General features: G+C 44.3%; 1 protein-coding gene across 1 annotated transcript; it reads left to right on the top strand.

Annotated features, from left to right (window-relative positions):
* Positions 1-1,195: 1,195 nt before the first annotated feature.
* On the top strand, positions 1,196-23,075 carry LOC101742514 (alpha-tocopherol transfer protein-like). Its single transcript, XM_004930850.5, has 6 exons — positions 1,196-2,237; positions 14,724-14,818; positions 14,994-15,147; positions 20,833-21,026; positions 22,113-22,374; positions 22,887-23,075. Exons 1-6 carry the CDS (start codon positions 2,060-2,062, stop codon positions 22,931-22,933), a joined length of 930 nt encoding a protein of 309 aa, XP_004930907.1. The 5' UTR covers positions 1,196-2,059; the 3' UTR covers positions 22,934-23,075.
* The last annotated feature ends 357 nt before the right edge of the window (positions 23,076-23,432 follow it).

Raw genomic sequence — 23,432 nt, 5'->3', positions numbered from 1 at the left:
TCATTTTCAATTGGAGTTTGATAGCCGTTTGAATTCAAATTTAAACAGACATATGTATATTATTTGAAAACGTTGTCCACGGACAAAAATGTATTACATATATAACAGAGAGCGTATATGTAATTGATTTATTGTAATCATCAAGGAATCATAGTTTACGAATACCAGGCTACGGAGGCCCCTGAAATACCTTTATTGTTATACCTTGTTTTTCGCTGTTTAGTTTATTCAAACTAAACAGCGGAGTTCTTAACCTAGTGGAGTTCTTAGTTTCATTTAATCATTTAATTCATTTTAGTTAAGTGACAAATAGTTTATTCATTATTTTAATATTAAAGGCGATGAAATCGTGAGACTCCCTGTGATTTTTAATTATTGTTTTAATTAGTTTACTTTTTAATGTAGAGCGTGAAAATTTTATATTTTTTACAAACATACTACTATCCCGGTGGTGACTGACTACCGTCGCTCATGGTGGTCACAGGAAAGTCGCTGACTGACGAAAAACTGTGATGGCTGATACGCGCTGAGTAAATTATACACAATATAATCAATTAAAAGTTCAGTACGTAATTTGTATATACTAGATTGACTGCCTATAGATTCGTAAACTCAAGATACTTGAGTTTTCTAGTAAAAAAAGTGATTGTGAAATTTATCCTCAAAAATCATATCATTCGCGGAATCGTCCAATTTAAATCAACTATAATTAAAAAAATCTACATTGTTGTCCCTTACCTTGAAGTTATATTGGCGTCATAAAAAAACTAGAGCTTCTTATTTTGTGAGATAAATCTAGTTATTTATTTCGCGTATGAAAAATATTTTCCTGCAAATTCAGGTAACTTCACCTTGTATTATTAAACTAGAGTATAGTTTTGGAAAATTTGGTATTTTATTTTGGTTTTGGTATTTTGGTATTTTTTGTATTTTGGTATTTTGGTTTTGGTATTTTGTATACAACATGAAGTTTGGAGTACGAATATAAAATTTTGCTAAGTTAGTTACTTAAACGAGTCACAGCTTATTTGATGCGAACCGATGACAGGCGCATGTGAACAATAAATTATGAATGCCTTTGGATATTTAAGAATGTGTTTCAGTTTCATTAAAGTTCCAATAGTATTGTTGTTTCAATAAATCCGTCTTTTTTATTGTTTAGATAGTTGAATGAGCTCACGGCCCACCTGATGTTAAGTGGTTACCGGAGCCCATAGACATCTACAACGTAAATGCCGCCACCCACCTTGAGACATGTTTAACTTTTAAAAGTACAACGGCTGCCCCGCCCTTCAAACCGAAACGCATTACTGCTTCACGGCAGAAATAAGTTGGTGGTGCCTACCCTTGCGGGCTCATAAGACGTTCTACCACCGTCTATCTGGACAAGTATTTGCATTGCTGCAATTGCAAAACACAGATAATCATTATTCACAAAAAATAATGAAAACAACTGACATTTTGAATGAGAGACATGTTGACGCAAAATGAATTAGAATTTCAGACCGGTTTCACTGATCGCGTCATCGGTAGGCTACAAATTTGGTATCAATGAACAACTACTATATTTTGTTGTTTTAAATAGTTGTTGTATGCTTTAGATATTTGCATTTAATACAAATTCACGTGTATGCAAGTGAACGTCGTTGATAAGCGTGAACGGTGGAAGTAGGGCACAGTGTACAGACTGTGACACCGATGATGGCCAGTCCCGTCACTGTCCGCCAGTCCACTACTGGCAACTGAGTAGCGCGCATGATTTAAAACCTCTATCAAGTTTCACTAAACTTATATCGGAAGATTAAAAAAAAAACAATAAATTTTTATTTAACGTTTTAGTTGAACGAACTCATCTAGTAAAGTGAAAATGCCAATGGAGGTATTTTAAAAAAGTATACCGAGTGCTGACAACGGAGCTTTTTTAAGTTCACCATAAAAAAATAAATTAAACTTTCACACATATTATTTATAATTTATAACTTGTAAAGAAAAAAGAACTTAAGAAAAAAGAATTTAAGAAAAAAGAACTAAAGAATAAAATAAGAAGAAAGAAGAAAACATGGAACTGCAAATGGATGTAAACGGAAACCCTTATGTGGTTTGGGGGGAGCACAAAATTCAATTGGAACGAGAACCAGTAACCGATGAAGCATTATTGGAAAAAGCAGAAAAAGAACTAAGAGAAACTCCTGAGATCGTAGAGAAAGCTGTGGCTGATCTCAGAACACTTTTAAAAGGTAAGATAAAAATAATTGCTTTTTAGAATGAGACTTCTACATGTCGTTTTTGGTTATTTACCTTACAATAAAACTAAAGTAAAGTTTTTATGTCTGTCTAATTGCTTGTTCAGGTTGTTCTCTGGTATGGCTCAACTTATTCTCATAAGAATGGTACTCGTACGTAAATTATTAAATCACATTGCGGCCTAAATTTGATTAGATTAATTATGCACGTCAAATAGTTATTCGGCAAGTTTATATTTTTAGTAAATAAAAAAATTGTCCAGTTTTTATAGAGGGGCAATCTCATAAAACAATTGACTTGTTTGAGCGTTTCCAACATTATTTAACAAAAAATCAAAAATTCTTCAAACAGGTTTATCTTGGTCTGCAAGTATAATTAGGTTTCAAAATGAGATGTAAATACGATATCTTTAAGTCTGTGATCTTTATCCAATTGTTTTAATTAATATTTAAAGCAAACATGTTTCGTTGTAGAATTAATTTCTAGACAGGAACTTTTTGCAGAATAGTCTGTTCCTCTGTTTCCAAATTAATGATGAAAGCTTATAAATCTTTGGCTCGTTGGTCGACCCACTGTAGTCAGTCACAGTCACTCGAGTGACTTCCTGACTGCAGTACTACGGGTCTGGGTACGATTGCCTGGCGGAGTTCCTCCCCTTCTTAAAGATGTGAATCGTCTCCTTCGGAGGCGCGCGGGCAGCTGTTAGCAAATCCCACCCCTCCTGGCTGAGCCTTTGCTCGCCCACCTATCCTGGTGAAACTGGAAAGGCCTCCGGGCCACCAGTAATCCTACAATCCTAAAAAAAAGATGTGGATATTCGGGATCGGTACTAAGGACAGAGAAACTCCTAATTCAAGTTCCTTTGGTCTGGTACGATCGTTTTATTAATTTCTTTAAGTCGTGAGAGATAATAAGGAGAGTGGGAATGAATGTCTTTTTAAAGTAATATCATTTACGCTGTAGTGGTTTAAGTATTGATAAAAATATTTATTAACCTTTCTAGGCTAGCTAATAAGATAAAAGAATTAAGTTACAAAATTATGCAGGCATAACTTGACCGTCACACATAATCTGTTTTTAATGTTACATATTTAAAATTTCACGACTTAACTATATCCTTGATTGCAGTTACATTGGTAGACCAAGCTTCTCATCAGGCCTATCGTAAGTCTTCCGAGCATTGCAAATAGACCGTATTAAGTTATGCTCGACGTTCACACATAGCCCAAGTACATACACATCAGGTGTGCACTGTTTCTCCTTTGCCGGCAGCAATCTTCTCCTGCTTCTCCATCGTAAGCCCAACAGGAATACCCTTTTTTTTTTTTTTTTTTTTAACGCTGGGTAATCCATTTACGGATACCCGGTCGAGAGGGGTAATAGACCGGGTTATGTCGGACTCCGGCGCCTCCAGAGAAGAAGAGGGAGAAGAGGAAGACCAAAGTCCTCCTCTTCTTCCAATTCCTACCGGGAGACTACGCCTTGAGAAAGGCGCGCGAGGCGCTGCGCGGCGTCTACCACGCAGGACCCGCCCCGCAAAACCGACTACCGACTAAACCCCATCGAGCTCCACCACTCCGACTCCACGAAACCTACGGTACCGCACAATGCGCGCCGCAGGCTCGCCGTCGCCGGTACCCATCCTGACAATAGGACGGGATCCAATCCCCGGGAAGATCCCACAGGACGTCGTCTCAGGAGACACCGTGAGTGGCGCATAGGAGCCACCTTGCGCCGCCTCACCACGGAACCGACAGCAGAGCACCGGGCGCCCCCGCACCCAGTACCCAACAGTCCCTACGGGAGATTAACGGGGGCATCGTGCCCGCGTCGCCCACCCCGCCTTCTTCGCTGAGGAGCCGAAGAGGGATTCCACTCCCTTTCGCGCTCCTCAGCCTCGCGGAACGCCATGACCAGGTCGCAAAATCTGGCCATGGCCCCCCACGAACTCTCGTCCTCTAGCATGCGGGCAATGACAGCCCGCAAGGAGAGGTCCCTCCCCAGCACCGCGATGAGATCTCGCCGCGGGTGCTCCCAACGCGGGCACGCTTCGAGTGCGTGCTGAGCGTCATCATCCGGATGCCCGCACTGGTGACAACCCGGATGTGGCTCTCTCCTGCAAACCCTCCACAGGTACCTCCCGAAGCAGCCATGCCCCGAGAGGACCTGCGTAAGGCGGAAGGAGAGCACGCCGTGTCGCCGATCTGACCATGTCTCCAGCACGGGCACCAGGGCCTCGAGAGTGCGCCGGCGGGTGGCTGAGGTTTGATGAAGTTCCTCCAGCAACCGCTCCCTCCATTTAGCGTACGCCAGATGACGCGCAGCACGCCTCCACCGACTGACAGCCGACAGGCCGGGCGTCCGTCCCCGACCCAGGGACTGTGTCCTGCGCCGGTATACCGTAGCCAATACCTCGGCCTCGAGATCCCAAGGAAGGGAACCAGCGAGGGCGCAGGCGACCTCTCGGGAGATCGTACGGTACCCCCTGATGACCCTCACCGCGAGCGCCCGCTGAGCTCGGAGCAGCAGCGCCGCATTGCGTGCGGAGAGTGTGGGCGACCACACGGGAGCGCCATACAAGGCCATACTGCGCACGACCCCCAGGTACAGGCGTCGGACACCGACGCTGCAACCACCAACGTTGGGCAGAAGACGGACTAACGCACCTGCCATGCCCAGTAGCCTCGGAATCAACTCACCAAAATGGTGGTCGAAGCGCCATCGACTGTCCAGCACGATGCCCAAATATTTGAGCTTCGGCTGGACAGCGATCGATACTCCACCGACTATGAGCGTCGCGCCCGGAGGGGGTCCTCTCCGAACCGGGTGAAAGCATACGGCCTCAGACTTGTGGAGGGCCACCTCAAGACCTAGTCTCCGAATGCGGCTAACGACGGTGGAGACCGCCGCCGTTGCAAGGATCGCTGCGGTCCTGTAGTCAGCTCCGCGAGCCGTCACCAACGTGTCGTCGGCATAGCACACCACGTCGACGCCACGCAGGCCAGCACCGCGGAGGACCCAGTCGAAACCGATGTCCCACAGGAGTGGTCCCAATACCGATCCCTGTGGGACCCCGCACGACACCGTTTTTCGTCCCCATCCTCTTCTCTCGGGGAAAATCACGCTCCGCCCTGAGAGGTAGTCCTCTATCAGGGTGCGGAGACTATTGGGGATGCGGTGAAACCGAAGTGATTCCACGATCGCGCTCCAGGGGATCGTGTTGAAGGCGTTGGCGATGTCAATCGACACAGCCAACAACACGCCCCCCTCGGAGCACGCACAATCGGAGAGATGGCGGACACGCAAGACCGCGTCCACGGTCGAGCGACCCCTCCGGAAACCGTATTGGTTAGGAGCCAAATCGGGCCCAACGTTTTCCAGGTGCTGGACAAGGCGATTAGCGATGACGCGCTCGAAGAGCTTACCGGTCTCGTCCAGCACGACGATTGGGCGGTACCCGTTCGGTTCGTCACGTGGCCGACCCTCCTTAGGAATAAGGACGAGCCGACCAGTCCTCCATGGCTCTGGGAACCTGCCCTCACGGAGGCACCGGCTGAACAGCCTTCGGAGGGCAGGCCCCAAACCATCGCCCGTCAAGGCGAGCGCCCACGCTCGGGACGAGATCCCATCGGGACCGGGAGCCGTGCGCTTCGCCCGCATCCTCTGCACAGCCGATTCAAACTCCGCCTGCGAAACGTCCGCAGGCTCCCCGCCATCAGCAACCCGCATCGTCGTCATCACAGGGGGGACGAAGGCCGTCCCGGTAAAATCCGGAAACAGACCCCCGACTACCCGCTGCAATGTCTCCGGCGGCAGGGTGCTGGTTGCGGGGGGGGCCCAAGGGCGGAGCACATTGCGCGCCAGCCTGTAGGGCCGCCCCCACGGATCACAGTCGAGCGAAGCTAGTAGGTCGTTCCAAGCAGCCTCCTTCGCCTCCCCGATAGCCACGCGCAGGGCCCTTATGGCCATCCTGTACACCTCGTACAGTCGGTCCTCCTCATCGGGGTCCCGGTGCGTTCTTCGACGTCGATACCGTTGGTATGCGCGACGACTGACGTCGCACAACCGGCGCTGGCTAGCGATCTCCTCAGTCCACCAGTGGACTCTGCGTTTAGGAGCGAGAGCTCTAATGCGAGGCATAGCGGCGTCGCACACCCGCGACATCGCCTCGCGCAGATGCTCCACCCCCTCGCACACGTCTGCTGGCTCACCAAGCGAGTCAAGACGCCATGCCTGGACTACAGCCGCCTCACACAACCTCTCGACGTTGAGGCGCTTCTGGGCCCAACGAGGACCCCCCGCGCCGCCACCGCAGAGCAAGGAAGAGCCCTGGATAGACTCCGCCGGAGGCACTGCGACACCGAAACGAATGTAGCGGTGGTCGGAGAGCGTCTCCTCGCCGACCATCACGGCCCAACCGCGTACGCGATTCGCCACGTCGGGCGTGGCAAATGTAACGTCAACCACGGACCCGCCCGAACGTCGCACGCACGTGAGTTCTGCGCCACGATTGAGGACGAGAAGACCGCTTCCGACCAGCCACTCCTCCACCGCCCTACCTCTGGGGCACGTCCTCGAGGATCCCCAAGCCAATGACTTGGCGTTGAGGTCCCCGAGAACGAGTATCCGTTGGGAGTGCGACCTCCCAACGACGCGGCTGAGCTCGCTGAGAAAAACCTCAAACTCGGCGAGCGTCCTGTTTGGGGAGAAGTACACTCCCAATATGAATACCTCGGCCCAGAGGACAGCAACAAAGCCGCAACCTCTCTCGACAACGTCGAACCTGGGCGGAGCACCTACACAACAACGTCGGATGATAGCCACTCGGCCCTCCAAATCGGCTGCCCAATCGGGGCTCGAAGGAACCCGATACGGCTCGGCGACCACCGCAAGATGGGTCAACCCCTCTGCCATGCTCTGGAACAAAAGGTCCTGAGCTCTGGCAGAGTGATTGAGATTCCCCTGCAGGAATCGAAGGACACCTGTCATAACAGGGCGTCATTCGATGTCTCCATAGCCGTACCGGGCTGCCTCCGCGCATTCTCAAGCGCAGCGGAAGCTCCTCTTCTAGGTCTCGGTCTCGGGGACTTGGCACAAGCCTTGCTCCCGGAGACGTGATCCGCCGGTCTGCCGGCAGAGGCACATACAGCACAGTGTGGCGCCAGAGAGCAGCCGGACGCTACGTGGCCGGTCTGGCCGCACCGGTAACAATCACGGCTGCGGTCGACCGACGACGGACATCGAGCGCTCACGTGCCCTAGCTCATGGCATCGGAAGCACTGTAGCTTCTTAGCCTCTAGCAGATGAGCGCGGAGCACGCTCCAACCGACCCTCAATTTCGGTACGGCGAGGACCTTCGTCGCGGCAGCGACGGGCAACCGAACCAACACCTGACCCATCCCACTTGGGCTAGACTTGATCTCTCCGATCTTCACCGCTTCAAGAGTGCATTCGCCAATCCGGGCGAGCTCAGCGGCTACTTCCTCCGGCGTCAAGGAGTCATCCAGCCCGCTGATGCGGATGGCTGCAGTCGTCACTGGCCGGGTCACGATGACCCCCTCCGCGGACAGAACCTCACGAAGCTTTTGGGCCAGGAGATCAGCCTTGGCGCTCTGATCAGCACCTTCCACTACCAACACCTTGGCCCCAGTCACTGCAGACCGGATGCGCTGGATGGGGATTCCGAGTGCCCCGGGGTCCACCTTGGCTCTCGCTTCGGCGAGTACGCTGCGGTATGTGAGTCCTCTTTCTACAGCCTCCGGCTGCAGCTTGAGCACAACAGCTTGAGAGCGCGGAGGACGCAGCATCTTCTCTTTCCTCTTTGCAGAGGACGGGTTTTTCTTTCCCGCTTCAGCGGGTGCTACCACTGGAACCGTCCTCACTGCTCCCTCCCTCGGCCGAGTGCCCCTACGGGTGACCGTTGACCAGCTCTCGATCAAGGAAGCTGGAGCCGGGAGGAGGGTGGGCGTTCCAGGTGGAGCCACTTGCGCAGTGGCTTTTCTTCTGGGGCCTCGTATCCTCTTTTTCGCCGATGTTGTAGATGGCACTGGTTTCAATAATGGTGCCGAATTCAGTGTAGCGTCTACGACCATAGGAGGGTCCGGTGATTTTTCGCGGCTCTTCCGCCTGTCCGCCGCTAGCGGTGGTCGCATTCGCGGCTCCGGTAGAAGCCGTCCCTCTAGCCCCGCAAAGCGAGCGTCGAGCATCGTGCCGACAGCTCGCATAATGCGCTGGAGGCGCAACTCCTCCTCTTCTTCTTCGGTGTTTGGGGCCGGGGCTGCGGCTGGTGCATTTCCTAGCACCTGCGAGACCGTAGCCAGCTCCCTCCTAATTTCATCAAGCTCCTTGCGAAGCTGTAGGATCTCCTGCTCCTGCTTGGCGTTGATCGCACGCAGTCTTTCAGCCTCTTCAGTTGCGGTGCGGCCCACAAGGTCCTCCGTGGCCTCCTTGACGGTGGCCGCCAACTCCTTCAATGCACGCACGTACGTGCCCTTCGGGCTACTAGATTTGGCGGCCACCGTCAGAGCCACCTCAGCACTCTGATGGAGCCTACGCTCGGCATCAGGCTTAGGGACAGATCCCTCAGCCGCTCTCTTCTTCTGGCGCGTGGTGCGCGCGCTCTCTGTGAACTCCCTCTCCTCTCTTTGGGCCCTAAGGCACGCCTTCCTGGCAGCAGCCATGCCAACGCACTGCCTCGTGGTCGGAGGGCGTCCCCTTCCACGCTTTGATGGCGTCACGGCTCTGGGCTTCGCAACTGACGGGCCCTGGGCCTCCGAACCGGAGCTGCTGCTCAACCCGTCTGAGCTTACATTAAGGACCCTTTTCCGCTGTCGTCGTGTCGGCGACGAGCGGGTCGACGATTGGGCCGAACCGACTGTGGCCATGTCATCGTCTGACACGACATTGGCTCTTAAGGAGCTTACTTCAAGGTCCTTCTCGGACATCTTCCTCTGAACTCCGTCCTTCCCGGACCTGACGTCTAGGCAGTTTTTGCCCCCCCCAGAGTACGTGGGGCAGCGTGCGTCCGACGAGTCGGCCGCACGGAGGGATTCTCCCCCCGCGGAGCGGGAGGTACCCTCCTGGGGTAGTATCTTTTTAAAACTAGCCATTACATTTATTTCTTTTTTATATATTTTTTAACCCAGGGTTCGGTTCCCTGGGACACCCTAGCGACTGGTCGCCCACCAGCCATTCATTCTCTCGCCGGGTGTCAAAGCTTAGAATTAGGTATAAAAGGAAAGAAGATAAAAATAAAACCAAATAAAATCAAAATAAAACCACAGGAGAAGAAGAATAGAAAAGCGTGTAAAATAAAACAATGAACGGAAACAAAAGAAGAGAAAGAGACAGATTGAAACTTAAATTAAATTAATAAATAAAGAAAAATAACCAAAGGACAGTGTGAACAAAACAATAAAACAACAAGGAAAAGAGGGAAAAAGTGGAGGCCCTCGCATCTCCAGGAGAACCACCCTTCAGCAAGTGAAGGGGGAGGAGAGCGTGTAACCCCCGATGCTGGTTTTGGTCCGCGTCGCTCAATCTCTCCCGCCGTAACACAACGAGAGAGAAGGAGCGATGCCCCTGTGACTATTGCCCAGAGGCCCGTGATCCGCCACCTACGGACGCGCCCGGTCGAAGTCCAGCAACTCCCCCGCAGACGAGACCCACAGCACGCAGAGTGCGCGCTGCAAGCTCGTCCACGACCGGGAACAGGAATACCCTAAAAAATAAAAGGCGATTTCTCATCTCTCTTTAAGCGTGATAGTTTTGTGCAGGCCACCTTAAAATCAAGAATATTACAGATGCTTTTGTTTTCTTCTATAGAAAAGCAAAAGGTAGCTCCCGTAAAACAGTCGAGCCAAATGACCTCCAAGGATTTTTCCAAAAACATCAGTAGTTTTGTGACCAGCTATTTTTTCGCCTATTTGCGTTGATCCCCCAATGTTGGGAGTCGTGAGTCGTCTTTAGTTTTTTTCAGTTGGTATAAATTAGCACACTTGTGATATAATCAAACAAACAAACAAACTTTATTCAAGCAGCCCTTGACAGATACTTTGAAATTGGCAGGATTTAAAAATGAAAATTACAATTTGCGTAATTACTGGTGACAGGACGTCTTGTGAGTCGACACGGGTATCACCACCCTACTTATTTCTGCCGTGAAGCAGTAATGCAGTAATGCAGTTAGAAGAGTGGGGCTGCCGTTGAACGGTAAAAACTGAGACCTTAGAGCTCTCAGAGATGTCTCAAGGTGGGTGGCAGCATTTACGTGTAGATGTTTATGGGTTTTGGTAAACACTTAACACCAGGTGGGTCGTCAGCTCATCCACCCATTTAAAAGTTATTTCAATTTATCATCGGATAAGTAGCAACAGTCTTGAAATATCATGTACATATGTATGCAGATCCGGCTTAGGACGATAAGTCTTTATTTTTGATATTATAATTATCTTTCGATTGTTTTTATAATTGATTATACAAGTTACAATTTAAATATACAAGGAGGTTTATTTTTGACTTTTGTTGTTGTTGAAAACACGCAAAAAGGTTAACCATTTAAAGTCAATTGAATATCATCGCCATTAGAGCTACCGTGGACGCAGTCAGATCTGGTTACACGCATAATTATTTCTGTCACTGTTAGAAAAGTAAACGTAGAAAATTGTTGGAAAATTGTTAGAAAATTTGAAAGCTTTTGTCTTATTTCATACCCTAATTCACGTCATCGGCGTGAATTTCAAAATAAAAACAGTAATTTTAATTTAATCTATCAATTTGTATTAAAAGAAGTAAAGGTGTCTGTTATTGTAGGTACATTTTACAAATTTAATGTAATTTATACGTAGTTGAAAACCAGTCTAGTCTATAAAATGACAATACATTTGATTATTCAGCTGGAGTATTCATCACCTAAATGTTTTTTCTTGGACAATGTGTTTAATGTTGTGCTCATGATGTGTGTTTGATTTCACGTTCCCGCTCATAAATCACTTTTATTGCGTCCCCAGCAATTAAGAGCGCACATATTCGATTCTGGGCACGTACTGTTTTAGCTTTTTAGAATCATAGAAGAATTCGTTAGATGCACTGAGGTATGGGAGACCTAACAGGAGATAAATGGTATATATTTACAGATCAAGGTATTTAAAGACAAATCATCAAGCAGAGACGTCTACCATGACAGAAAATTCGTAATTTCGAATTGTTATTTTTTTACGTAGCGCGTAGTAATCAAAGGATGAAGGATCACGAAAGGATCACGGCAGCTTGGAGAAGCTAATGGTGACTGGCAAGGTGAACGAAAGAAGACCACGAGGTAGAGGCCCGACATGTTGGACTGATCAGATCCGCACTACCCTCGACACCACAGTTCACGATGCTCTACACTCGGCGGCAGATAGAGGCAAATGTCGTGGAATGGTCCGTAATAAACTCCTGTTGCGAGGAGGTGGTCACGACCCTCAGTATTGAGGAAACCGAAGCAAGAAGAAGAAGAAGCACGTAGTAAACTTCTTCTAGGTTTGTGAGGTTAACTAGATGAAGAGTGTTAAGATAATGATACTCAATCAAAAAAAAAATTTGCGTTTTTACAACCTCGCTAATGACTTTAATTTAGAATATTGTAAGTTTTTTAGTCTAATGTTGCAGTGTAAGATTTGATAACAGTTTAAAGATGAAGGGAAATGCTTATTAAATTTTTATGTAATATTTTACATGAAAATTTAGATGAAACATTCTAAAATTATTGCAGATGTATGACGGTGCACAGATTAAAGAAAAAAATCTGGATGGCTCCGATTTTACGTGCATTTGTTTATATTATTTTGAGTTTAAGAGGGATACAGCCCCTGGTAAAACCTAATTTACGAACGATTGTAACAAGAATACGAGTATACATATTTACTATACATAAAATATAAATCGATAAAATTAGCATAACACTAATAATAATTTAAAAAAGTCTTTCCACTTCGTATATAGGATTTATTATATAATAAATTCTATTGAATCTGTCGATTGCAAATTGAATTTATTAGATATTTGAGTTCAGCCATTATGAAATTATGTTACTATCTCACTAGCATTACACAAGACGGAAGATGTTCCGATTGTTGTTTTCAACATTATATGTTTGTAAACGAACCGGTTTTGTTGTGATCAAAAGTTGAGATTATAATATGCTATGTACGGTATGTCTAGGACGGCACACTTTCAAATAATTTACCGGAACCTAAGAATGGTGTGGCAACGAGTTATTCGCCCATGAGCTAATTAATGCCTTCAATTATTTTGAGTTTCACAACTTTTTTTTTTACTGTCATTGCAACGAGCATACGCCCTATCTGATGATGAGTGGTCACCGTCGCTTATGGGCATCAGCAAAGCCAGGGACACAACCAAGTCATTGCCTACGGATATTTTAATGATTGTGTAAATTTGAATAATTATACAAATTCTGCATGATGACAGGTTCTAGAATTTCTCTGTATCTTCGAAAATCATCTTTTCACATCTATACATATTTTAAGTAATCATAGCTTTTTGTACATTAACTTACTCTTACTGGTAATATCAGAGCGAGCAAGTCTGCATTTAATGGCAAAGAGGTCGTATATGCAAGTTTAACTGGTACAAAAACCGTTTTTTAATTCCGGTTAAGATTTCAAGATAGCTGATCGCATTTAGTTGGAGCTCTCTGTGGGCTGTGAGAGCCACTTAACACCTGCCTCTAAAAACTCTGCTTATAAAATTCAATAAGAATTATTTACGTTTTCAAATTCTTATTAGCTGTGTTTCTTATAGTGTACTTCATCAAAAATAGAAATTATTCTAGTTAGAAGTTCTTTGGATTTGGAAACATGGTAACTGTTGATATCTTACTGTCACATCTACAATACTTGTAACTGCGTGTTTCATATGATAAACTTTGTTATTAACCACAACGTCATCGCGGATTTATTTAATTTAAAATGGTGGAAACCTTCTAGTCATACGAGTATAGTTACCTCATATTCTCATATCATTCTAGACAGCCTACATACATATAATCATTTACATAATCACAATCAAGAATATACACGCAGAAAACGTATTAAAACGATTATTTTAAAGTGCTTCTCGCGAACAACAGAGGTAAAATAAGCCTACTTTTAATTTTTTTTATTCTTTTTCGTTGTGTACTTTCTAATATTTTCAACTTTTACTTTACGCGCTGTTGTATCTATATTGCACTTTTACTTGAATACATTTCCAGCGATATCTATAAATATAAGTAAAATTGGAGTGTCTGTTTGTAATATTGAAATAAACGCTTTTTACTACATGCATATGAATATATATACGGTACATACACAGAAATGTCCTTTTTTACAATTTTGTGTGTCTATCTGTCTGTCTGTTTGTTCCGACTAATCTCTGGAACGGCTGGACCGATTTTGACGAGACTTTCACTGATAGATAGTTGATGATAAAAGGTGTAATTTAGGCTACTTTTTTAGACTAGCTGCGCCCCGCGGCGTAACCCGCGGTACGACAATAACCGCGGGAAACATCCCGGACTCAGCTATCAGTAATAAAATTTTATGTTTACGAAGCGAAGCGAGGGCGGGTCACTAGTTTGGCATAAAAGTAGTTATTATTAGGTTAGGTTAGGTAGGTAGTTATTAATCTGTCCATTGTGTTTTAATTTACCAAATGAATTATCGATTATTGTTTGAATTCGAAGCCGAATTGAGTAAACTGAATCAGCCATCTGTTTTTTGATAAGCATGATTTTAACAAAGGTTTGATTTTTGTTGAGAAGTTTCCAATGTATTTTGACTGTGGACTTTGGTAATGATAACGATTGATTTACCGTTCTTATCGACAATGCAATGCTGAAATTGAATTCCACGTGACTCATTATTAATAGGGTTAAAGCGAAATGTGAAATGTGTAAAATGTTAAAGTGAAATTTTTCTAATAAAATACGTACTTAACAAATGCTCACGATTGACTTCCAACGTGAAGGAATAACATTCTTCCTATTCGTACACTCTTGACAGAGTGGTCGTGGTCATGCATCAGTCGGATCCTGCGATACCGATGCTCTCGCGATACGACGCCATGTGGCACGATGTTTCGCAGAGGAGGAATAACATCGTGTGATAAAAATCAAACTCGCAAAATTATAATTTGCGTAATTACTGGTGGTAGGATCTCTCGTGAGTCTGCACGGGTAGGTACCACCACCCCGCCTATTTCTGCCATGAAGTAGTAATACGTTTCGGTTTGAAGGATGGGGCAGCTGTTCTAACCATACTGAGACCTTAAAACTCATATCTTAAGGTGGGTAGCGGCATTAACGTTGTAGATGTCTATGGGCTCCGGTAACCACTTAACACCAGGTGTGCTGTGAGCCCGTCCACCTATCTAAGCAAAAATAATAATGTGAAACCAGTATTAATTTTTATGTAAATAGTTCTTGGTCTTTATTTCAGGAGAGAAGAATCTGTTTGTACCATACGAAAATGACGATTTTCTTATAAGATTTCTACGACCCTGTAAATTTTATCCAGAGAGTGCTTTCAAAAGAGTATGTTGTTTTTTATATAAATATTTAGTTGGTTTTGATGCTTGACGCTTTTTTTTATATTTGATGCAACTTTAGTTGAACAAATAAATTGTTTTTAAAAACTAATAATTTGTAACTTCACTCACTTTAAAGTTAAGTTCATACTAAATTAACAGTTTCTTTGATGTCTTTTCAGATTAAAGCATATTATAAATTTAAAATATCCTATCCTGAATACTGCCGCGACCTTTTGCCGTCTGCTACACGAGATGTCTTTAAGCACTCCATAATGTCAGCTCTTTCGCCGAGAGATCAAAATGGCTGCCGTATTCTAGCGGTAGAATCTGGAGGTTGGTTCAAATTTTAGAAGATTAAAAATTGTATTTTAGTTGTCATAGTGCAATTTTTCGAATGTAATAATAGCATATATTAGTGATGTGAATACGCACAGTACCAATTTTATAATTTTGGTACTCATAGTGTGGCGTGAAGATCTTGTAGAACGCCGATGAAAATTGTCATGGTAAGGGTAAGATAGGCGACCACAACGATTTTGGTGCACCGTTCATCCATATTTATCGTATGATTTAATTTTGCTGATTGAGTTTGATAAGATTACGTGTGTCAGAATCTTGAACTCTCGAGAGAAAATATTAAACGGGTTTAAATGATTGATACAAAACGGCAATTGTAGGTATCTTTGGTTACGATTTTTAAGTACCTACCGAAGGCTCAGAACCACGCTCTCGTTCTCCAATAAGTTTGGGGTTAGGGGCCATAGAGACAAGAAGGCTTCTAGGTGAACGACTATCATTGTAACCATACTGTCGATTATCAGCTGGCGATCCTTGAAGTATTCGTTGATGACTGCCTCACCTTTGAAAGTAATTGGCTTGAAGTTTTAAGGTTTAGTCGGTCCCCTTTATTGGGGACAAGCGGGCCGCTCCGGCTCCGCTCGGGTCTTTAACAAAATTTTCATTGATATTTGACGTTGTTTTATTTTTTTAATAAAATAACACTTATTGCGGCATAACTATAATAGTTAGACATATGCTGTTGCGACACTTTTTGTAAATAATAATGTGTTCTACAAAGTCGTAGTACATTATTTTATTATAGCATCAATAGTTTTCGCAGAATATTTTAGGTATTTTTTTACACCTTGGATTACATTATTGGAGTTTTGTAAGGATCCCTATTTTTTTTTAAATATTACAGCCTATGTCACTCGCGAATAGTGTAGCTTTCATACAGTGAAAGGATTTTTCAAATCGGTTCAGTAGTTTCGGAGCCTATTCAATACAAACAAACAAACAAATCTTTCCTCTTTATAATATTAAGTATAGATAGAATAATTTCGAGATTGTCTTGCCTTCGCGATATTTTGTACGTCAGGGAATGGACAAAAATGAACATATACAAGATTCGTTTTTTTTTAAAAATCGTTTTCAAAAGTTTTGAAACGTCTGACAAAGTCTTTTGTTTATTGATTTAAATAATTTAAATGAACAATAGCCGTGTGAAATCATTTGCTCCATCTTCATTGTTGTCATGACCTAAATATATGTTCTTTTTATTTGTAATTAGTACAATTGTAGTATTTTTAAGTTTTATTTGCAGAATTCAGACACCGTGAAATCTAACGATGTCTGAATTGTAATGATTAATTATGAATTGATAATAATCACATCAGATAGTTTAAAAATTTAAGCAAACAAGGCGGTGATCGTATTGAGAGACCAGCAAGTGGAGTGTTGGTTATCTACCTTCTATACCTAGTCAGGTCATAAATTCTGTCACATGTTTAATGTAAAATAATTGAAACAAGTTTATTCATTATGTAACCATTCATATACCAAAATGAACTTGACAAAACATAGATTCTTATGACACTAAAGTTTATTCAAAATGACCTCCGTGATTTTGAATACAGGCCTTCAATCTGCGCGGCCAGTCGTCTATCGCAGCACGAACGAGGTCCATGTCAATATCGGCGGCTGCCTTAATCAAGGATGTCTTGAGTGACTCCAAATTGGGATGAGGCTTTGAGCACGCCTTTTCCTCCAAGTGTTGCCATATCTTGTAATCTAACGGATTCAAATCTGGACTGGAGGAGGGCCAGTCTTCGTGCCGGATGAAGTCGATTTCACGCGCCGCCAGCCAGTCTTGTGTGCTCTTCGCTCTATGAGCTGGCGCCGAATCTTGTTGGAATACCTAGTGTCTGTTATTGAACATGGTATGAGAAACAGGTTCCACAAGGTTCGTCAGGACTGTATTTTGATACACAACTGCATTCGTTTTTACACCTTTCTCACAAAAATGTACCTCTGTTAAGCCCCAATAAGAAACTCCCAACCATACCATGAGCGAGGATGGAAAATGACCTCGTTGGACACGCGGAATACGGTTGCTCGCTTCTTCACTACTGTGTGCGTACACCTTATCATTTTGTTTGTTGTAGCTCTCTTCTACGGTAAAAAAATTTTCATCCGAAAAAAGAATTTCCCGATATTTTTTTCCCGCGTACCGCTTCAACAAAGCGCGGCATCTCTTCAGTCTCAGGGCCATTAGACGAGCATTCAAACGATGTCCTGTTTTTATTCGATATGCCCGAAGCCCTAAGTCTTCATTTAACACCCTTTTCACCGTGGTTCTGCTTAACCCCATCTGAAGGGCCAACAGTTTCTGCTTACGTTTGGGATTTCTTTGAATTCGCGCCTTCATAGCTTTTATCACTGCTGGAGTCCTAACAAACCGAGGGAGACCACTTCTTGACCTGTCATCTACACTAGAGTCTTCATTGTATCGTTTGATGGTACGATAAACGAATCTTTTGGTTATATTCAAATTTTTCAGTATGTTAAAAATTTGAATTGGCGCGTAACCGCAACGATGCAACGCAATAACTACAACACGGTCTTCTTTAAGCGTCCACTCCATATTTAAAAATGAGTAAAATTCTAAAAGTATATATATTTTTATTTTCATGAACAATTCGAAATTCGAATTCAATAAACTTTTTTGTGGCCAGCATTCTAAAAGAAAAGTTTTTACTGTGTGACAATACTTATGACCTGACTAGTTATATATAAAAATGAATTGCTGTTCGTTAGTCTTGCTAAAACTCAAGAACGGCTGGACCGATTTGGTTAATTTTGGTCTTGAATGATTTGTGGGAGTCCAGAGAAGGTTTAAAAGGTAAATAAATATGAAAATGCTCGAAATTAAATAAAAATAACAATTTTGTTTTTCCTTTTGAAGTGTACTCCGTCGGACGGATTCCTTTTGTTTGTTTTAAGTTTTATTTTATACAAAGGCTTAGGTTTAGGCACTACGAAGTCTGCCGGGTCAGCTAGTTCCTGATAAAAATATAAAAATGAAAAATGTATTCAAAAAATTAGTACAGTTTTGTGTTTGCATGCGTGTAAAACAATTGCTTATTTCAAATGTTATCATATGGTCTCTTTACGACGAGCTCCATAAAAAGTCGCAGTTTTGAACAGAACCGACGAAATAAATCAGTGAGCTATCTGGTCTTGATAACTTTTGGATGTAAGATGTAATAGAAGCTGTTTCTGGTTTAGTTTAATCGTCTAAAAATTCTAGTTTCAGTGCGATTTTCTTTCACCCCGTATAGCAGATATTAAGATTTAATACTAAATTCAGTTCTTGACAGCGGCATAGTGCTTCGGTGATTATATAATAGAGCAGTACTTATCCGACCGCGATGGCAAGAGGGGTCGTCGTACCCCCTGTCGGGGGCACGGAACGGGCCTCGGGGCAAACCCCACTGCCCGGGACGAAGCTCCCTGCCACATAGGGCAGGGGTGAATTAGATGCGGGGAGGACTTGGGGAGGGTACGCTGTTCGCAGCGTGCACGGCTGCACTACATCGACAAAACATATATACTTATACATAATACGATGGGCTTGAATGGCTCCAGGGATGACGCCCGGCAGCAGGATCCTCCGGCGTCGTGTTGTCCTCAAAATTTTTTTTTTTTTTTTTTTTTTTTTTTTTTTTTTTTTTTTTTTTTTTTTTTTTTTTTTTTTTTTTCCCTTACTAACTAACTACAAACTAAACTACACTACTATTTACACGGGGACAACAGTCAGCGGCTACGAGGGGCCCGCCACCGGCCCCATGCCGCGGCCCCGCCTCTACAAGTCAGAGGGGGAGCCGCGGCACTAGTATGGCGCTCACCTGCTCCGGGCTCCCCAGAAGGGGAAGTCCGTCACGGGGAGGGGCCGACTTAAACACTCCCCAAACGGGGGAGTGGTCCACCCTCGGGGGTGGAAAATGGGTCCCCATAGGGGGGCACCCCAACAATGTGGGGGGAAGTGACGAGTGTGGACAGCTCAGTCCCATGGGGGCACTCATTATGAGCACTCCCATATCACTCCGGTTAAGCCGACTATCTTACCATAGCCGGGGGTTCCAGTAGCTCCCTTGGTAGCGCCCTACCATCAGGTGGTCTAGCGTGCAAGGGAGCTATATTGTGGAGATGCTCGTGGGGTCCACCGTCAGCCCGCTCGTACATATTACGAGCTAGCCTCCGAATGAACTCCTCGAGCGACTCCACATCTAGATCCCGGGCGATTACGTCATTTCTGACGTAACGCCCTGCTCCGACTATCGTGCGAAGAGCCAGATTTTGCTGGACCTGTAACCTCTCCCGCATACCCTGCGGGATGAGGTGATACCAGGCCGCAGCTGCGTACGTGATACGGGAACGGACATACGTCTTATAAATGCCGAGCTTAGTCCTGACCGGCAACCTGGAGGCCAACACCGGCCGGAGGAGGAATCTCGCATAGCGAGCTGCCGCCAACGCCGACATGGCGTGGGCGGTCATCCTCAAACTCCGGTCGATATCGACCCCCAAGTACCGGACGCTGGATCTAAACTCGACATTAGCGCCACGGAGACTGAGCTGTCCCGGGACGACTGTTGTGCGGACTGGACCGAAGAGAATAGCCGCAGTCTTCCCCACGTTGACCGCGACCCTCCATCGGTCCAGCCACTGGGGCAGTAAGTCCAATAACCTCTGCATCCTCGAAATGGCCGCAGAGGGGAAGTTGGATGACGCGAAGTAGGCGCTGTCGTCGGCAAACAGCGCCAACTTCACGTCGGCTTCCCACGCTTGTAGGTTGCCCTCGAGCGTGGGAATATCGTTGGTATAGAGAGCGTAGAGGAATGGTGCCAGGACGCTCCCCTGCGGAACTCCGGCCGTGACTGGGCGCACCGACGACTTGGCGCCCTCGACCGCGACAAGGAAGGATCTTCCCTCCAGGTACGACCCCAGCAGTCGCACGTAGGCGTGCTGGAGGTCCGTGTTCTGCAACAGCTTGTGGATCAGTCCCGCATGCCAGACACGGTCGAAGGCCTTCTCGATATCGAGAAAGACTGCGGCCGTGTACTGGCGCGCGTTGGACCGATCCGCCAAGTGATGCATGACGCGGACCAATTGCAGCGTTGTCGAGTGACCGCTACGAAACCCGAATTGCTCGGGTCTGAGAAGGATGTGCACCGCGATGGGGCAACGCAAATCCGCCGTCACCCGAAACATGTCTTGTCGGATCCCCTGGATTCACTCTTGGTGCTTTTAGGCCTCCAAGTACCGGTCCGTTAGACGAGCGAACTAGCCCATAGACACAGCCCACTAAGTTGCTCTTGGGATCTTTCTTCTCAGTGGATTGCGATTCCAATCCGTTGGTAGATTCTGCGAAGCACTACTTTTGTTAGGGCTAATGTTAGCAAATTCTCTCAGGTTAAGCTCACCTACCCGTCCGGGCGTAGTTGCAATTAACTTCTTAAGCCACCAGTGAATAGGTAGGGGAAAAAAACAACAGTAAAAAAAATCTTTTGTCTTTTCGTTTTTAATTGATATCCAAAAATTACTTTCTTCAAAGGCAAACCTAAGTAATTATTGTATGGATATTTTATATGTTTTAGAAATCTGTAATTAAAGGAATTAGTTTTAAATATGATTTACAAAAAAAAAAAATTTATTTCTATTTTTGATTTCTATCAGAGAGGTGGAATCCTCGCGAGGTATCTCTGAGGGACATGTTTAGAGTTATACAAATGGGTTTGGTTGGTGCGATATCAGAGCCACGCACACAGATCTGCGGTATTGTATCAATCTTGGATATGAAAGGCTTATCGTTCTCCCACGTCATGCAATTTACTCCATCTTATGCCAAAATGGTCCTGGAGTGGCTTCAGGTAATGAGATTTTGTTTTATCTATTACTCTCTATGAGTTTAATGATATTGAAAATTAGTATTGATATTTGTCAAAATTGTATTGGTTGTTTAATTTTCAATTTAATACTGGAAGCGCTAGGTCACGCTCCATTCTGACTATTGCGAATTGTGTGAAAGACATCGATTTCATGAATCTCCTCGCACATCGCCTACCATAGTTTCGTTTATGCTAATTTGATACAAAACTTCGTTGGAGCACTAACAATAACTGTACTGTGTTCCATCATATCGACTGAACGGTTCATAGCTTGCTTATGTATACTCTAAGGTTCAAACGCATTTAGGATAAACACACAAATCTTCATTTTTATTTTAACAGATCGATTTTGATGTTATGAAAAAAACATCGTTGTAGAAGAATATAATCTATTTTAAATTCACTAGCATTTTAATTGCAAAGATGGGTGTTTGATTCGTCTACCTTGTGTAAGTGCTTACCGCGATCTTCAGATGTTAAATCGAAGTTTCAATTGTATTGATTAAAGGCTGTTCCACCTTTCGTATTAGAGCGCAGATAGAAAAATACAGGATGGGGTACCATCAACGAATGCTGGCTTATTAATAGGGTAGGGTGTATTCGCTCTGGCACTAATAAAAAGCATGCTCTGAATGCCGAAATTTCTGTTATTCCAACAGTCTACATTAAAATTACAAATTAGACGAGAAGCTGAAATTTATAATCATATTCGAGGCCACGTGAAATTAACCTTAATTACAAATTTAATTCAACAAGCAAAGCAGCTTTTTTTTATTTTTTTTTATTGTTAGATGGGTGGACGAGCCCACAGCCCACCTGGTGCTAAGTGGTTACTGGAGCCCATAGACATCTACAACGTAAATGCGCCACCCACCTTGAGATATAAGTTCTAAGGTCCAAGTATAGTTACACCGGCTGCCCCACCCTTCAAACCGAAACGCATTACTGCTTCACGGCAGAAATAGGTAGGGTGGTGGTATCTACCCGCGCGTTCTCACACCATCCTACCACCAGTAAAAAGTCTGTCATCACCATTATATTTTCTTTAATATACTAATAAAATTACAGGATTGCGTACCGATTCGTCTTAAGGCTGTTCATATTATAAACCAGCCGTACATATTCAACATGCTATTCGCAATATTCAAGCCGTTTATCAGGGAAAAGCTTCGGGGGCGAATATATCTTCATGGGTCCAATTTGGCGTCTTTACGCGAGCACATTGATCCTGAAGCATTGCGAAAGCGACACGGAGGCTACCTACCAGAGCCAGAAATAGATGGGGAGGTATTATGGAAGATGATGTGTTTTCACGAAAAAGATTTTGAACGTAAGAGATGCACATTTATTATTATAATTTTGCAAATGCGCTCTTAATTATGAACGCCCACCACTATATTGCTTACTAACAAACACTAACATCCCGTTCCCAGTTAATATGAACTATCTCTTAACACTCCCTAATCCTAAAGTTGTAAATGTAAAGTCGTAAAGTTGTAATTATTTTATTTCCCGCAATAACATTAAACTGTAAAAATATTTACAAATTTTTCTCCCGTTCTCATTCTTCTCATCTGCTATCATCTATCTATATCACTGATATTTTATCTACCTGACATTGGCAGAGTCATTCGTCAAAGAGGAGACTCGAGCCATTAAATAATAAAAAAATATAAAAAAGTCAAGTAAACATCTTGTTATTTTACATGCAAATGTACGTTGCTATGATTCTAACTATTGAAATATGTTTACTACAAAATTGCTGCAAGTGTTTCTTTAAGTTTCCAAAAGACAAGAGTATAATGTAAATAAAAAGGCTCATGTTTTCTGTTTTATTTTCAGTGGCCAATTCATACGGATACACAGCGAACAATAATAACAACAAATAAGATAAAAATGTTTAGGTTTGTATGAGGATTTGTTTTTATTTGGTGGTACATATTTAATTTTTAGCGTAATATTTCATGACTTTGTTAATTATTTTTTTAGTTACTAGGTTTAACACATACAAATATACGTTAAGTTACTTTTTTCTTTTGTTTAAATTGATTATGGTCTTTTTTTTTACTATCACAGTACCATCAATGTTTTTTTTTTTTTTTTTTATGATTGAAGGATTACTGGTGGCCCGGAGGCCTTTCCAGTTTCACCAGGACAGGTGGGCGAGCAAAGGCTCAGCCAGGAGGGGTGGGATTTGCTAACAGCTACCCGAGCGCCTCCGAAGGAGACCTAACAGCTCAAGAGCAGCTGCTTCGCGAATGAATCTACTACCGGATCGGAATCGCGACCCGCTGAGAAGATCCGGCGAGAAACTCAGCGAGCTGATTCATGGGTTAGGTTGCACGGCGAACTCTTTGTCGAGTTCGACGAGTACGGTTACCGAGGTCC

Source organism: Bombyx mori, chromosome 4, assembly GCF_030269925.1.
Source record: "Bombyx mori chromosome 4, ASM3026992v2".
NCBI classification, from domain to species: Eukaryota; Metazoa; Arthropoda; class Insecta; order Lepidoptera; family Bombycidae; genus Bombyx; species Bombyx mori.
Note: the sequence above shows the minus strand (reverse complement) of the source record. Positions and strands in the feature narration are given on the sequence as shown.

Coding starts and splice junctions, on each gene's coding strand:
- LOC101742514 (XM_004930850.5), top strand. CDS start 2,060: ATGGAACTGCAAATGGATGTAAACGGAAACCCTTATGTGGTTTGGGGG. Junction 2,238..14,723: donor TCTCAGAACACTTTTAAAAG/GTAAGATAAAAA, acceptor TCTTTATTTCAG/GAGAGAAGAATCTGTTTGTA. Junction 14,819..14,993: donor CAGAGAGTGCTTTCAAAAGA/GTATGTTGTTTT, acceptor ATGTCTTTTCAG/ATTAAAGCATATTATAAATT.